This window comes from Balaenoptera ricei, chromosome 4 (assembly GCF_028023285.1).
Source record: "Balaenoptera ricei isolate mBalRic1 chromosome 4, mBalRic1.hap2, whole genome shotgun sequence".
Taxonomy (NCBI): domain Eukaryota; kingdom Metazoa; phylum Chordata; class Mammalia; order Artiodactyla; family Balaenopteridae; genus Balaenoptera; species Balaenoptera ricei.
The window spans coordinates 62,880,004-62,897,720 of NC_082642.1; the positions used below are offsets into that span (position 1 = coordinate 62,880,004).

At 34.7% G+C, this 17,717-nt stretch overlaps 1 protein-coding gene across 3 annotated transcripts in view; it reads right to left on the bottom strand.

The window, feature by feature from the left end:
- Nucleotides 1-9,295: 9,295 nt before the first annotated feature.
- The window catches only part of PDCD10 (programmed cell death 10), a 39,987-nt gene continuing 31,565 nt past the window's right edge, over nt 9,296-17,717 (bottom strand). For all 3 annotated transcript variants that reach the window (XM_059921981.1, XM_059921983.1, XM_059921982.1), the window contains 3 exons: nt 13,207-13,285; nt 12,823-12,905; nt 9,296-9,782 (listed from right to left, as the gene is read on the bottom strand). In XM_059921981.1, the coding sequence (XP_059777964.1) occupies nt 9,701-9,782; nt 12,823-12,905; nt 13,207-13,285 (244 nt within the window). In that variant the 3' untranslated portion in view covers nt 9,296-9,700. The remainder of the gene's footprint in view (nt 9,783-12,822; nt 12,906-13,206; nt 13,286-17,717) is intronic.

Here is a 17,717-nt window from a genome sequence, read left to right on the forward strand (position 1 = left end):
CATCTGGAACCACTTCTGAACGGTTCCAGAGTGCCTCAGCTTGCCCTTAATCCACAGTTGCACTAGAGGGCGGTGATATGGTGGCCAAGACAGAGGTGGGTTTAATAAAAAGAATGGAACTTCAAAAAAAAAAGGTCACAAAGAAAGTGGAAGACAAAGCACCGAGCTGATCTCTCTACGTTTGTGTCTTTATTCCTGTCTTGCCCCTAGGTTCATCAGAACCATTTTTTCTTTTTCTTTCTTTTTTTTTAGATTCCATATATGTGTGTTAGCCTACAGTATTTGTCTTTCCCTTTCTGACTTACTTCACTCTGTATGACAGACTCTAGGTCCATCCACCTCACTACACATATTTTCATTTCTTTTTACGGCTGAGTAATATTCCATTGTATATATGTGCCACATCTTCTTTATCCATTCATCTGCTGATGGACATTTAGGTTGCTTCCATGTCCTGGCTATTGTAAATAGTGCTGCAATGAACATTGTGGTACATGACTTTTTTGAATTATTGTTTTCTCAGGGTATATGCCCAGTAGTGGGATTTCTGGATGAGGGGTGGGATAGGGAGGGTGGGAGGGAGATGCAAGAGGGAGGAGATATGGGGATATATGTATACATATAGCTGATTCACTTTGTTATACAGCAGAAACTAACACAACATTGTAAAGCAATTATACTCCAATAAAGATGTTGGAGTATAAAAGAAAAAAAGAAAGTGGAAGACAGGTAAGGAGAGTTCAACATGTTAATTGATGTCCCAGAAAGACAAAACAATGGAATAGAATTCATATTTAAAACTGTAATCCAGGAACACTTTACAGAAATAAAGGAAGACCTCAATCTGCACATAGAAAGGGCATATTAGTTATCAAGAAAATTGACCTGGAATGACCAACTCTGATACATATCTTAATAAAACTACTAGACTCTGAAAATAAGGAAAAAATCCTAGGGTTTCCAGGCAAAAAAGACAAAATAATGTAAAGGCAAGAGAATGAGATCAACACCAGACGTCTCAGAAACAACATACAAAGCAAGGTAATAGCGAAGCTACAATTTTCAAGAAATTTAAGGAAAGAATATGTGAACTAAGGATATTATATACAACCAAGATATTCTTTAAGTATCAAGACTACAGGAAAATAATGTTGAACCTCCAAGAACTCAGAGAATACTATATAGATGTATAGCATAAAAGCCACTAGAGGATGAGCTTCATCCAACCAGTAGACAACTGAGAAAACTTAGGCAAAGGGACAACTTGTGAGCATTCATATACTTAATTGTAGCGTTCATTTAGACTGAAACAATGGTGGAAACAAAGGTAGAAGAAAACCATGCAAATATTCTGTGTTCTGATAAAGTAGAAAAATGTAATTAGAAATAAGAGAAGGGAGAGAAAAAGGGAAATGCAGAAAAAGAACACTGACTCTCATTTAGGTAATAGGTGAGCGTTAAAGGATATGATTTAAAACTGACATACCAGATGATGAAAATTTAAGTAAGAAAAAAAGGGGTTAAAAATTCTGGAATATATTAATACAAAGCCACCACTAGGATAAAAATATAAACCTTCCTAAATACAAAAGGAATTATTTTAAAAAGCAAAGAGGGTACAACCAAGTAGAAAAGAATACACAGTAATTATAACATAATACATGCAGAAATTATAACAGAATTAGCCCAAACATAATAGTCATATCAATAAATTGAATGGGTTTAACTCAAGGTCAAAAGACAAATTTCAAAAGGCACTAAACAAGAGGGGAAAAAAGGACACTTTATAATGTTGAAATCCACATTCACATTTAGGATGTAACAGGTATGAATATCTACACAACAAATAACACAGCAACCACCTATGTAAAACAAATGCTACAAGAGATGCAGGGAGAAACAGAGAAACACACTGCTAATAGATACTTTAACACACAGTACGAGACAGGTCAAGTAAGCCAAATAAAAAATATGTAAGAACTAAACAATAGGAAGTAATTTTGGGGGGATATATATTGCATACTACATACTAATAATAGAGAAAATACAATCTTCTCAAGTATACATGAAACATTTGCAGAGATATACAAAGTATATACAAAGCAGATATACTATCTGCTTATAGTATCAGCAGATACTATAAAGTTATTGCAAACAGTACTTGCTGATCACAATGCAATAATACTAGAAGTTAAAAATGCAACCAAAGATGATCCTCTACTTGGAAATTAAAGATATTCTAATAAACTTAACTCTTGGGCAAAACAGGATGTATAAACAAAAATTACAGAATTTCTAAAAAATAATGATAATAAATACAACTGTGGGATACATTCTAAGCAGTGATCAGACAAAATTTCATGGCACTAAATAACCTATATCTATAAAAAGACAAAGATTAATTACATTCCCAACTGAAAGAACTAGAAGAACAACAACAAAGTAAAACAAAAGCCCAAGGAAGAAAATAATAAATATAAGAGCAGAAATTAAAATTAAAGAAGTAGAGAAGGAAAAACTATACACAAAATTAATGAATAAAATCCTGGAAAAACAGGATAGACAACATAGACAAAGGATTAGCCAGTTTAATAAAAAAAGGGAGGGGGAGAGAGTACAAATATACAGAATAACAAATAATAAAAAAGAAATAGCTATTGATATAGAGAAAAATGTTTAAAAAACATAAAAGATTATTTTACTCACTTCAATAGAAATACACATCTGAAAAAAAAAAAAAAAAGAAATACACATCTGAAAATCTAAAGGAAATGGATACTTTCTTAGAAAAATGTAATTTAACAAACTGACTCCTGTAGAAAGCTTAAAAAATTTTGCACAGGAGAAATAGTTATCAAACATTTACTCCACAAAGAAGCATCAAGCCCAGATGGTTTCATGGAGGAATTGATAAATTTGTCTACATAAAAATGTTTTAATTTTGCATGATAAAAAATAACCAAATTCAAAATCACAAAAAGATACAAAAATGGTCCTTAAACATGAATGTTTAACTTCACTCACAGTAGGAGAAATGCAAATTGAAGATACAATGAGATACCATTTCTCACCCATCTTCTGGCAAAATTTCAAAAGCTTGACAATATTAAGTGAAGCCTTAATATTGAGAAGGCTTCAAATATGGGAAGGGAAGAAGGGAAACAAATAGTCTCATACATTCCTGGCGGAGTGTGAATTGTCTCAACCTTTATGGAAAAGAATTTGTCAATATCTAATAAAACTGCATATGCATATGCTGTTTGACTAGTAGCAACCCCACTTCTAGAAATCTACTCTGAAGGTATACTTCAACAAACCAGAAATATATATGTAGGAACATTCATTGTAGCATTGCTTGTAATTTGCAAAATGCTGAAAACTATCTGAATGCCCAAGCATGGTAGATTGATCAGATAAATAAATTATGGTACCTACACACCATGGAACACTAGGCTGCTACAAAAAAAAAAAAAAAAGAGAGAGAGAGAGGTCGCTATGGACTTACACGGAGTGATTTCTGGAGATGTTAAAGACAGTAAGTATGTGAAACAGCTAATAAACACATGAAAAGATGCTCAACGTCATTCGTCACTAGGGAAATGCAAATTTCCCTCTGAGATACCATTTGGTATCTACAAGAATGCCTATAACAAAAAATAGTCAATAACAAATGATGGTGAAGATGTAGAGAAACGGGAACCCTCCTAAATTCTGCTGGGAACGTAAAATGGTATAGCCACGTGGAAAACAGTATGATACTTTCTTAAAAGTTTAAATACAAATTTATCATACAACCCAACATTTCCACTCTTAGGTATCTACCCAAAAGAAATGAAAACCCATGTCCAAAAAAGACTTGCAGGTGAATGTTCATGCAGCATTATGCATCATAGCCAAGAAGGAAGCAACTCAAATGTCCATCAACTATTTAAAGCATAGATAAATAAAATATAGGAGATTCATATAATGGAATACTATTCGGTAATAAGAATACTGACAGAAATGCTGATCTATGCAATGACTTGGATGGACCTCAAAAACGTTATACTAAGTAAAAGAAGCCAGGCTAAAAAGACAACATTGTATGATTTTATTTATATGAAACATCCAGAAAATAAAAGTCCATAGAGACAAAGTGGCTAGTGGTTGCCTGGAACTGGGGAGGAGACAGGGCGGCATGGGAACAAGGGTAAACCAGTAACCAGGCATGAGGGATTTTATCCGAATGATCGAAGGATTCCAAAACTGGGTTGTGGTCAGGTTGCATGACTCTTAAAATGGGTGAATTTTGTGGCAGTAAATCATACCTCAATAGTTTTTTTGGTTGTTTGTTTTCTAAGGCATATTTATAAACCATGCATCAATAAAGTTGTATTCTAAAAACGCATGTATAGAAACAGACTCACAGACTTAGAGAATGAACTTACGGTGTCCAGGGGGAAGGGGTGGGAGGGAGGGATAGGGAGTTTGGGATTGACATGTACACACTGCTAGATTTAAAATGGATAACCATGGTGGGAATGTAAATTGACCCAGCCACTATGGAGAACAGTATGGAGGTTCCTTAAAAAACTAAAAAATGAACTACCATACGACCCAGCAATCCCACTACTGGGCATATACCTAGAGAAAACTATAATTCAAAAAGAGTCATGTACCCCAATGTTCATTGCAGCTCTATTTACAATAGCCACAACATGGAAGCAACCTAAGTGTCCATCGACAGATGAATGGATAAAGAAGATGTGGCACATATACACAATGGAATATTACTCAGCCATAAAAGGAAACGAAATTGAGTTATTTGTAGTGACGTGGATGGACCTAGAGTCTGTCATACAGAGTGAAGTAAGTCAGAAGGAGAAAAACAAATACCGTATTCTAACACATATATACGGAATCTAAAAAAAAGAAAAAAAAAAAGGTCATGAAGAACCTAGGGGCAAGACAGGGATAAAGACGCAGACCTACTAGAGAATGGACTTGAGGATATGGGGAGGGGGAAGGGTAAGCTGGGACAAAGTGAGAGTGGCATGGACATATATACACTACCAAATGTAAAATAGCTAGCTAGTGGGAAGCAGCCGCATAGCACAGGGAGATCAGCTCTGTGCTTTGTGACCACCTAGAGGGGTGGGATAGGGAGGGCGGGAGGGAGGGAGACGCAAGAGGGAAGAGATATGGGGATATATGTATATGTATAACTGATTCACTTTGTTATAAAGCAGAAACTAACACACCATTGTAAAGCAATTATACTCCAATAAAGATGTTAAAAAAATAAAATAAAATAAAATGGATAATGAACAAGGACCTACTGTACAGCACAGGGAACTCTATTCAATGTTATGTAACAACCTAATTGGGAAAAGAACTTGAAAAAGAATAGATACATGTATATGTGTAACTGAATCACTTTGCTGTACACCTGAAACTAACACAACACTATTAATCACCTATACTCCAATTTAAAATAGAAAGTTAAAAAAAAAAAAAAAAGGCATGTATATAGAGGGACCAACCCTCCCAGTTTGTCCGACTCTCCCAGTTTTAGCACTAAAAATTCTGTGTCCCAAGAAACTTCACAGTCCTAGGCAAACTGGGAGGGTTGGTTTCCCTACATGAATGCTACCTTTTGTGTAAGAATGAAGGGGGGGATAAGAAAACACATCTATCATTACTTTTCTTCATCAAAAGAAACACAGAAAACACCAAAAAATAGTGGAGTTGGATACTTAGGTGGCAGGGTGGGGAATGGGGCAGAAGCAGTAAGAGTGACGCTTCTCTAGTATACTTTTTGGTATAGTTCTGATGTTTAGAAGCATGTTAATGTTCTATGTATTTTCAAATGAATAAAATTAAATTTACAAGGATAGGAAGTGTGTGGGGATGGGCAGGGGGAAGGAACCTTAAACCTGGAAGAAAACGGAAACAAATGAACCCAATTTATTTCAAATAAATAACAATCACAGTGAAGGACAAAAAAGAATTAATCCAAGTAATTTATGAGCACAAAATGTAATTACATATTCTTAGTCTTGGGCAGGGTACAGACAGGGAAAGAACTGCAAACAGTCTTGTAAGTCTTTTAAGTGTGTTTTTAATAGTGATAGGGCAAAAGAAATTCTATGACTCTTTCAGATGTATTGTAGGACTGAACAAGTGAATAAATTGATTTTTCAGGGAGCCAGGATTCTGAGGAAGAAGGGACATAGAAACACGGAATGGGGAAAGCAAGGAAGAACCCTATGAGGATGGACTGCAATTGGAGGTATTAGTGTGAACTCATGATTTCTGAAATCAAACATCATGTGCATATGACATGTAAAATGTATGTGTACATGCATATCCGTGTGTATATGTCTGTATGTGCACATTTCCTAGTTCTGTCTGAATAGGCCTAGAAGCAAGATGACACCCAGTAGCAATGACACGCAGTAGCAATGAGCCTACCCAGCAGCCAGCAGATCTATGTATCTGTTATCATTCCCCAGAGTTCCTTGGAGAAACAGCTGAATCCAGATCCTGGGACATATTTAAGATAATGTGCTTCAAAAAAAAAACAAAAAAACAAAAAGGTAGTGGAAGCCACAAGGACATAGAAACAAGATTGAAATTGAAGGTACTCCTAACTGGTCAAATCTCAGACCATTTTAAGTACCAAAGTAAGTAATGAATTATAAGCCATTGAAAAAAATAGAAAACCAGGAGTCCAAAACAACAGTAACTATAAAAATTCATGGGGACAGATATGGACTAATGAATGGAAGGATGGGAGAGAAAGGAGGGTTCAGGCTTACAGAGAACGCTGTGTCAACTGGTACATAAGAAGAAATGCTGGAGTTGGAAAATCACCATTTTGTAACTGTCAAAGTAAAGATTGAATAAACAAGAATCATCAATGGATGCTAAATATTGGGGGGGAAATGTTGGTGTTAAGCATGGACTTAAAAAGAGCCTTCCACAGATTGCTTATCAGGTGTAAGGTAAAAAATAGTAACTATACATTGGAGAAACTGAACAACACCTTGACCAGCTGACCAAAATTAACAGTGAGGAGCAGATGGGACACTGTGTAGTTATCCTGGCCAAGAATGCATAGCCTGAATCTAATCATGAGGAAACCCAAAATGAGGAACATTCTATTATTAAAGGGAGGATAGGGGAGGGGACAGAAGACTGTATTTTTCAAAAATAGCTCAACACCATAAAAGACAAAGGCAGCCATGGAAATGACCCAGGGTAAAGGAGATTAAGGAAAGGTAAGCAAATCAACAAATGAGAAAATAGAAATGGTAAAATCTTAACGATAGGTCAATCTGGATAAAAGATGTGTTGATGTTCTTTGCACTATTCTTACTCTTGCCAATTTCTGGTAAATTTGAAATCCCTTGAAATTATTTCCATATAAAAAGTTAAGAAAACAATTAGGAAGGCCTGACATTGGGTTTACTAACCTCATGTTTTGCCAAACAAGGTTATTACAATGCAATCATGAAAAAACCCCATACTACCACCATCTACAATTATATCACTGTTTAAAAAAAGTGTGAGGAGAGGGCATATTAAACATCCCAAGCATAGCAATGATCTTAAATAAAAGAATGGTCCTTTAAAATGAATAAATTTAGATTTATGAAAAAGACTTATCACATTATCCTAATTTTTCTCATTTCCCCGTGGACCAGGGACAGCTAAGTCACCTTGGTGTTAGGGAATTAGTCATTCTAAATGGTGCATTTTTGACAATGGATGAAGTACAGTTCAGTGGAAAGAGCATGGAGTCTGGAAACCAACGTTGAATTCAAATCCTGGCTCCAGCAATTACCAGCTTTGTAACCTAAGCTCTCTCAGCCAGTTTCCTCAATTGTAAGGCAGATGGCTAAATCACAGAGTGTTAAGAGAATTAAATTAATGTATCTAGAATAATGCTTGACACAGAGGTGCTCAACAAATGTATCCTCTCTTCCTTTGCTCGGTAGCCACCTTTCTGTTCTCTGGAGTTGTATATGACTGGGGCCACACTGGTCCTTTCCTCCTTGACCCAAGAACACAAACCCACTAGGATCATGTAAGAAACTGAATTATCCTGAGAATAAACCTCCTTTTTGGAGGTAAATTTCATGAAAATAGAAGCCAGACATATTGCATAGTAGAATAAAAAGACAGAAGACTTATAAAAACAGATGAGTTGGGGCACGGCTGGTAACTGATGAGTTCTCTTAAGGAGGTAAAGACAAGAGGAAGAAAGACAGTACTTGTTTATCTTAGAAAGGTCTGCTGCTCAAAAAAAAGAAAAACAGTATATTTTTTCTTCATATATTCACAAGTCTATTTTGCAAATAACCATCCTTCTACTTCCAAGAGCGAAAAATAGCTTATACCAAAAACAAACAGTATTAAAATTGCCAGTTCTTTGTGTTTTACTAGCTATGTATCTCTGAAGAAAAAAAAAAAAAATCAATTCAGTAAAATGTCCATAAATTATGAGATTTCATCCAATTGTCTATTTTTTTTTGCTCCCCTCCACATATTTCCTGTTTACATCTAACAGGACGATTTCCTTTTATGTTGCTAATGACAGTAATTCTTTAAAAGTCTGTTTTTTAAAATGGGAGAAAGAATTTTAAAAAATAACTAAATTGCATCATAGCAAAAAAATTTATATTGCCAACATAAATTTAGTTTAACATTTAAAATCTTTATAAAAGATAAATTCTGATTTTTTCCTTTATTTTATCATAATTGAAAAATGAAATCACTTAACATGAATACTTGATACATGATTTCCTTAAAACTTCTCTACGGTAAAACAAAACTGTACATATTTAAAGAGTGTATATAATATTATTAACACTCATGACAATTTCAAACCAACTAGCACTGGTACAGCTTCAACTTACTATTAGTTGTGGCTATTTATGGAAAAAAGGCGCAAAGCTTATTAGGGCCCAGCATACCAGAAAGACTTAATCTTACATTGTAGAGTTCAAAAGTGGCAGTACAGTGTGAAGACACTATAAACTGCCATCTCCTTCTCATAAGTCTCTTAAAACAAAGGTTGGAAAAATACTCAGTACCTCAAATATAATAATTAACGAAAATATTTTCATTAACTACGTTTTGCCCAGAGTGATTAAGGACAAAAAAAATAGGAATTCTTGTTGCTTTATTATCTGATAAACTGCTAATAAGCTCCCGTTAGAAGTTCTTTAGACATTACACCAAGTCGTCTTGGTCTTCTGATCATATATATATTCAAATATATATGTGCATTTTTTCAAGTAAAGAAATGTTTAACAGATGTAAACTATTTATTGAATATTTGCCACCAAATATTGTTAAATACATTATCTTGCAGCATATCGCTTTCAAGTTAAAATGTCAGAAACAAACACCAATATTTACAATTCTTTTAAGGAATGTTATATAATGACACATTAAGGCGTAAATTCTTTTGGCTTATAATTCTTAAAAGAATGATAATAGCAAAAGTGATGCAAAATCTTCAGTGTGAGATTATGATTAAGCTACATTTTACAAAAATATGGTGTAAGATGGCAATAATCCCATTCAACATCCTGGATTATTAGATCCCTTCAGGAGGGACTGATAATTTATACAGTCAAACTTTAAAATTTACAGATAAAGGCAGTCCAATACTGCCACTGAGAAGTACATCTCTTAACATATACAACTTTCAGGCCACAGTTTTGAAGGTCTGAAGTATCAAGTTGGTTTGATGAATTAGTCGGTTGGCACTTATGAACACATTTATTGCCCTGTTTCAAAAAAAAAAAAAAAAAAGAACAATTAATTTTATCCCCCCAAAAATCATCCTTTAAAAATATTTTATACTTAAAATGCCCTACTAGCAGTAGCAATAAAATCAATTTAGGGGAAAATAAAAGGCAAGTTAGTACCGAGTATCATAAATTTTATCCCAGCTTGGAACTGAAGGGTCCTGCATCATTTGAAACTATCTAGGAATTACTGCCCCCTAGTGGTTCTGGCTGGCAATAAGGTGTTGATGGGCTGCTAATGATGGGTGGCACCTCAACAACCAGAGTTCACTTATAGGTCGAAAAAATAACTGGCCAAAGAGGATTCAAACATAGTCTCCAGCTGCAGTTTCACAGAATTTACCAAAATAAGATCTGCTAAAACATTATACTCAGTCTCAAAATCTGTATATCAATGGGCATGATAAATACTTAAGAAAAAGCTCATTACTTTGAATCTGATTCATCCCAATCTCTCTTACCTTCTTTCAAAAAAAAAAAAAAACCCTGAGAATTTTAAATTACTTTTAGAATATACTTTTAAAACAAAATAATCATGTGGTTTCAATATTTATGAGTCGACAATATATAAAAATATGCTCTTAAAAATTACTTCACGTGCACCGTATTTCCTGTCAGTCCATCTTCATATGATCTGGAGCACAGACGTGATGCCCTAGTCCCCTTGCGGGGCCTTATCAGTTTCTCAGTAGCAAAGCTAAGTTTGTACAACTGTCCCTTGGTATCCAAGAGGGACTGGTTCCAGGACCCCCCCTCAGGTACCAACATCTGTGGATGCTCAATGCCCTTACATAAAATGGTGTAGTATTTGCACATAACCTATGCACATCCTCCAGTACACTTTAAATCATCTCTAGATTCTAACCTGTAATACCTAATACAATGTAAACGCAATGTAAATAGCTGTAAATACAATATAAATGCTATGGAACTTTCTGGAATTTTTTCCCCCAAATATTTTCAATCCACAATTGGTTGAATCCAGGGATGTGGAACCTGCAGATACTAAGGGCTGACTGTATCTTCATCCTAGACATTCCTCAAAAAAGGGGGACTAGGAAGAATTAGATGAATCAATGTAAATTCATCCTCCTACTGAAAAATGGCTCAAAGATCAGCCTCTATTAATAATTTTCAATTTTGAGGAAACAGGGACAAAACTTGTGGCACATTATTCATACGCAAATAATGGTAATTTAAACAAGCTGCTGAAGGGAGAAAAAGTAGTAGAGAGCTTGAATAATCCATATGCCTGTTTAAACTGTTAAAAATAAATATGGCACCAAGGCACCAGGATTTTTAAAAACTGAACCGAAGTGACTCTAACGTACAAACAGGAATGAGAGTGAATCATTTCAGATTAATGAAAATTATGCTCCAAATGAATTTCTACCTTTCAATGTGCTTATTCCAGGATAGTTCTCAATTAATCAGTATCATAAATAATTTTCTTAATGCAAATTATTCTTTTAATGTGTTTTTTGGTTATTTGGGCTTAGCAGGGGAGACCAAGGAAAAATAGATGTAAGTTTATTTTCAGAACACACCTGCTAGCTTATTAAACTAAGTCAACAAGGTACATTTCCCCTAGACAACCTGAATAGTAGTATGAAACAACACAAAACCATTAATAATATTTAGCTCAATATCTTTAATTTAGAATAAAATGTAAATATTTCAACCTGTTTGAACTATTTAAAATAACTATGAAAATCAATATACCATTCTAATGTATTTTTATTATTTTTTAATATTACTACAGTAATATGGTAATAGTTTGACATGGATATTTGGATCTTAAAATGTCAATGGTGGTATAGGATGTTAGAGGTCCCTGCCAATTAGAGCTGAAATAATCACCATTTATTCTTCTGCTTCAAGCACTGTAGGAAATTGGTCTTGTCCACAAAACTCTACTTGAGGTACAAAGAATTCTTGATAAGGTATGAGGCTGCAGAAGACATAGCCTCTGCATCAGTTTATACATTATAGGTACATGTGTATTATACATAAATCACATAAGATTACTCGGCTTTCTAGAATGTTCTACAGCCAAGTGTATGTAAATTTTAAAATAATGTCCTATTTACCTTTTTAGTATACTTCCTGTCTTACAGATAGCCCTATTTCAGGACAGTGGATCACAACCGTTTACAGCATTTTAAAAACATGTGAAGCACTTTTACAAAAAACACACCTGAACCCTGACCCCACTCCAAGCCAATGGAGTCAGAATCTCTGAAGGTAGGGCCAAGGCACTGGGATTTTAACACACTGAACCCAAGTGACTGTAATGTGCAAACAGTATTGAGAAACACTGTTTTAACAATAGTGCAGCAGTTCTTAACAGACCTGCAGGATCCATGACATCTGGAAATTTCTCAGAAATGTAAATTCTTGGGCCCACCCTAGACCTACAGAATCAGAAACTCTGGGTGGGACTCAAAAGCAATCTGTCTTTAACAAGCCCTCCAGGTGATTCTGAGGCTATTAAAGTTTGAGAATCACTGCTTCAGGGGTTGGTAAAGTAGGCCAGTAAGCCAAATCTCACTCACTGTATGGTCTGTGAGCTAGGAATACTTTTACATTTGAAACAGTAAAAATTTTTTTAAAAATCAAAATATTATGACGTGACAGTTGAATTATATAATTCAGTGTCTATAAGTAAGGTTTTGTTAGAACACAGCCACAAAAATGCCACTTGTTTCCACACTGTCTACAGCTGCTTCTGCACTACAAAAGCAGAGGTGAAGTGCTGCAGCTGCAACAAGCCCACCAAGTCAAAATATCTGCCATCTGGCCCTTTTCAGAAAAAGTCTGCATGCAACTCCTGCTCCAGACTAGAGTTATGGCTGGATTATCAACCATTCCCTTTCTATTTTTAACAGTCTATCTTAGTAAGTTGGTGTAAGTATTAATAATATGGTAAAAGGGTTTAATTTATATGGTTTTAGTATCATATAAAACCACATAGTTTTCTAATTTTTAAAAGAAAAGGATGATAAATGACAATACTTACTTGCCATCTTTAAAATAGGTTTTCAGAGTATCACTGAAACTTTTGGAGTACTTTACAAATTCTTTCTTTTGGTGTTCAAGTGCCTGCAGACATAAAAAATAATTTTAAAAAATACTAAATAAGAAAAGAGAAGTAACACAAAAGCCAAAGTCAAAGACAGGAGATTACACGGAATACGAACGTACCTTATATTACAGATAAGCATTTTTAGGAGTATTTACTTAAATATATGTAACAGCATATTTAAATGCAAGGACAAACCCAGTCATTAATGATACAAAACCATTTCCAATAGTTCAACAGTCTTATTATTTAATTCAGTAAAACGACTAGGTGTAAACCAGTATCTAGGGTGGCAGCTTGCAAGGCTTCTACTGAACTTACCCTGCGGTTCTGGTATTGATATTTCTTGAAGACACTGTTCACTGTATCAAGAAGTTCTTTTATTGCACTAGCTATATCCCTGTTGGGTGAGGAAAAAAGAATCTTCTTAAAATCAGTTTCATTTGAAAGAAGTCTACATTTTTTTTTAAGAATCACTGCACTGTTAACCACCATATGAACACTGCATCAAGCACAAATACTTGACTGGCTAGTTGAATGGGGGTTTTAGCCTGTACCCTCCTGTGATCCCAACTACCCTTGCACTGCTGACAAAACACTGCACAGCTAACATCAGCTTTCCCAAGTCAGTAACATTTCATTCAGCATTACTCACTCAGATTTATAAGAAAATACCTCTGCCTCTCACCTTTTCCGGTTACAATTCTTCCTTTCTCTGGCCCATGTAGGTGAATTCAAGCAACCATATCATCCACTTTTGCTATTTCACGAACAATTATATGAAATTTTGCTATTACATGTAACTCATTTCTGTACTTAAAACACCAAGTTACAGACCTGATGTAGTTTTGAAACATAGTTTCAAACACAGTTCTGATGTTTAAAATATTTCCTCCGCAGATGTAGCTCTTCTCTCTTAAGACACATCTGTTCTCTTCCAAACCTCTGCTGACACTATTTCCTTTAGAAAATATATTTAAATTTCTGGGAGACAAGATCAGAATATTCTTCTACCTTAACCTTTTCAGCAATCATCCTCTGAGTATAATATGTATCAGCACTTTTCTCCCCTTTCTAAAGAAAGAGAGAAGAAATCAATAATTCTCATTTGACTTGACTATTCTTCCTATCCATGTACCATTTTTTAAAAAGTCTTCTTATCTTTTGTATCTATATGCCCTTTTCAATTTCCATGTTCTAACTTCATAGTAATATTTTGGCAAACTGAACTTAACTGTAATTCTGCATTCTCAAATAGCCTCTCGGTCTCTAAGGCAAACCTTCTCCTTTTCACATCCATTCTCTTAGCTGTTAATTGCTACAAAAACTTTTACTGTTCAAATGCAATGCAAGCGTGAAGATATGAATTAGTAAAACATCAACCTAGACCACCACAAACATAACCTTTTATTACCTACTTTTTAATCACAAATCTCAGATTTCAGTTATTTCACACCTAAAACATTTCAGCTATACTATTTAAAGAAAACCAACAAGCTCCGTGTCCAGATTTTTGTGTGTACGTGTGTGTTTCATAGCTTATTTCTAGTAAATAAGCATATGGAAATTCTAAAAATTACAAATATACAGAATTTTGGTGTAAAAAAGTATTTTAGCCTATTCTGAAGGAGTAACGATATTTTTATTAAATATTTCAATAACTATTTCCTTATTACCTCTTGTATTTCAAATATCGGCATCAGGCTGAAACATTAAATATTCAAACAGGATAATGAATTTACATAATTACATCTGTCCACTCTTTTTTGGTTTTTGGCCTCTAGTAATAACAATTTTAAGTTACATTAACTGTTCCTTTCATTTATGTTTTTGAGAAAGTTGAATCCTTCTGTATTGCTGTGATGGGCGTAAGCCCCCTACTGCTTAATAAAAGGGTCATATGACCATCCCATTATGTGAGAAAAATTAGTTTCAACAAATAAAAAATGTCAAATCTCTGAATATGGAAGATTCTTCAAACCCACAGTAAGCTTATTCAAAAGGAATACAACGAAGCAAATTATAGTGATCAGACAGCTGTTTTATACACAACCATACCTTGTTGTGTACTTTAATGAATATTGGGAGTCTGTATGTACTTTAAAAGAAAAGGGAAAAAAAACTCCCCAGGTGATTCTGCTGATGAACCAGGTTTGGAAACCACTGCTTGGAAACCCAGAACCTAGAGCTAATCCTTGATCCACTATTTGCCACGCAGCTTTATAAAGACCAAGGCTGTTTATCCCTAGGCCTGGCCTTTTCTAAAACAATCTGCAGCAATTTATATCAAATATTATGTCATCTGTATGTACACGGAACAGCATTTTCATTTATGGCACTAAGGTTTGCACCAGGGAAGCTAAATTATTTTAGTTAACTACCCGAGGGTTTGTTTCCTATAAGAGAAAATACCGGCACACACACAAAAAATACTTCAGACAATTAAACAAAATAAAGAACTGTGGAAAAACTGAGGGTAAAATAATTATAATGCAATTATATGCAGTTTGGAGTTAATGGATTCTGTGATACGGGACATATAGTATGTGTAAGTAGAAAGGAATTTTAGCAACTTGCAGGTTGCTGAAGGGGTTAAGGGGGCAACTCTGGGGAACATATACGCTGAAAGAGAGGACCACAGGCATCAGAAGAAATGTAATACGTCTTATTAAAAAAACTGCATGGAATAGCAGAGCTTCTAACTGTATCAAGCAAATTTGTATAATTATGTTTATACAAACACTCTAAAGGAAGGAAATTCCTACACTGTATGTTTAGTTTGGTCTAGACTGGACACCTCTGGAAAAGCTATTTTGAGGCCAGCATCAAAACCAAACGCTGGTTTTTCACCTCTGAATATGCAAATGTAGATTATAAAGAGTAAATAGATAAATGCATAGCTTTCTGGACTATTGAATCACCAGTTTCCACTAGTCATCCATTAATTGGAATGTATCCTAAGAATTAATTTTATAAAATATTTGCATAAGCTCAAATGTAGTCAAACAGACACATTCATTAATCAAAAGTACTTTTAAAATAATTTGTTTGCTGGATCATTTTTCCTAATCAACTTCATAGAGAGAGGGAAAAAAAAATCTTATTTCACAATGCTTTAGGTGCTGTGAGTGTATGCTAGGTTCTGTACTAGGTATCATGTGTATCATTTCAGTTCTCGCAACTATTACCCTCATCTTCACAGGCAGAAACTAGAATCACAGAAGCTAAGCAAATTATCCAAGGTCACACAGCAAAATGCTGGAATGGGGAGTCAAACCTAAGTCTGCTGATATATACAAAAATATATGGATATTTGTTAGCAGACAGGAATCTTTTCTCCTATAACATTTTGTACAGTACTTGGTATAGTAGGTATTTAATCCATGCTTATTGAAAAATATTGTTAAAATATTTTGAAAGAAGAGGATATCCACCTTAAATATGAGAAAGTAAAATATTTTAAAGAAAAATAATAACCGTACAATATGTTGTGCTTGAAGGATAAACCATTTTATATTTTGGTGCAATTTTATCCACTAATTTGTCAAACAATTAACACTGGTAACAATATATATCAAAAGTTATCAATATATATCAGTGATACAAATAATTATACCTTAGCCATCCATGCTAATGCACACATGGCTGAATTTCAGTCTCAGAAACAATATATATTAACAACAAACTTTCCATGGCAAATTATCCCTCCTAAAATGGATACGAAATAAATTTTAATTGCCAATCATCTTAATTCAGTTGGCTGAGTACACTCCAGAGAACAGAACGGAAATATTACTACTGCCCCATAAATGAGAGACAAGACCCTAATTCAGCCTTTGTCAAGACTCTTAGGCTCTTGACCTCAACTCCCTTTTGATCAAAATGCGGCTATTAATAAATTGGTTTTCAAACTGTATCTCTTTAGAGCCACACTGGGTTTAGCAGAGACGTCTCCAGGACTTCCTAAGATGGAAAGAGGGTATCAAAATAGCAGGATGAGGGCTCCAGACCTACCATCTCTATCTGAGCTTCAACTACAACACCGTTCTGCCTCTTTCCTACTGACACCCTAGATAGGATGTCCTTCACCACACCTCTTCCAAACAGCAGAAACATTCTTTTTTTCAATCACCAGATTAGATCAACATTATGAATCTATGATTGGGAAGCAGCAGAGAAGTCCCAGGAGTCAGTCTGCTTAGGCTCAAACCAAGTTATAGAAATGTAGCATATGATCACCAAAATAAATTAAACCTTAAATCACCTGAAAATTTTAGAACTAAGTGTTTAAACAGCTGTGTTTGAGATCACTGATAATTTATCCTTTTATGGGCCAAACATGTTCACTTTATACCAAACTGAAAATAAAAAGCTGTATTAAAAACTGTTAAAGTTGGGGTTTTCCAATAAAGGTAAAATATTCACCTTAGGGTTTATCCCCTGTGACATGGATTTTGGCTAGTCAATGAAGTCTTTTGTACTTTCTGATCCTCAATTAGAGGACCAAAAAGAAGAGGGTCACTCCTTGATAGCTGGGTTGGTACCTGTCACCGTTATTTTCTAAAATGGGTCATACTCCTCCCTCTAACGCACTCAAAATAGGTGGCCAAATAGCTAAAATAGAAGTTTGCAATGTGAATTACAAGGAATACTCTTCCCCTGAGATGTATGCTAATATTTATTCCAAGGTGGCCTCCTTCAGTTCTTTAAAGATACAACATATGATGCACCTTCTTCCAGAAAAAGATCTGTGCTAAGTTCTTCCTTTCTAGCAATTTCTACTTGTGGTTTCACCAAAAGGTTGCATTCATAGTGCCACTACAGTTATTCCC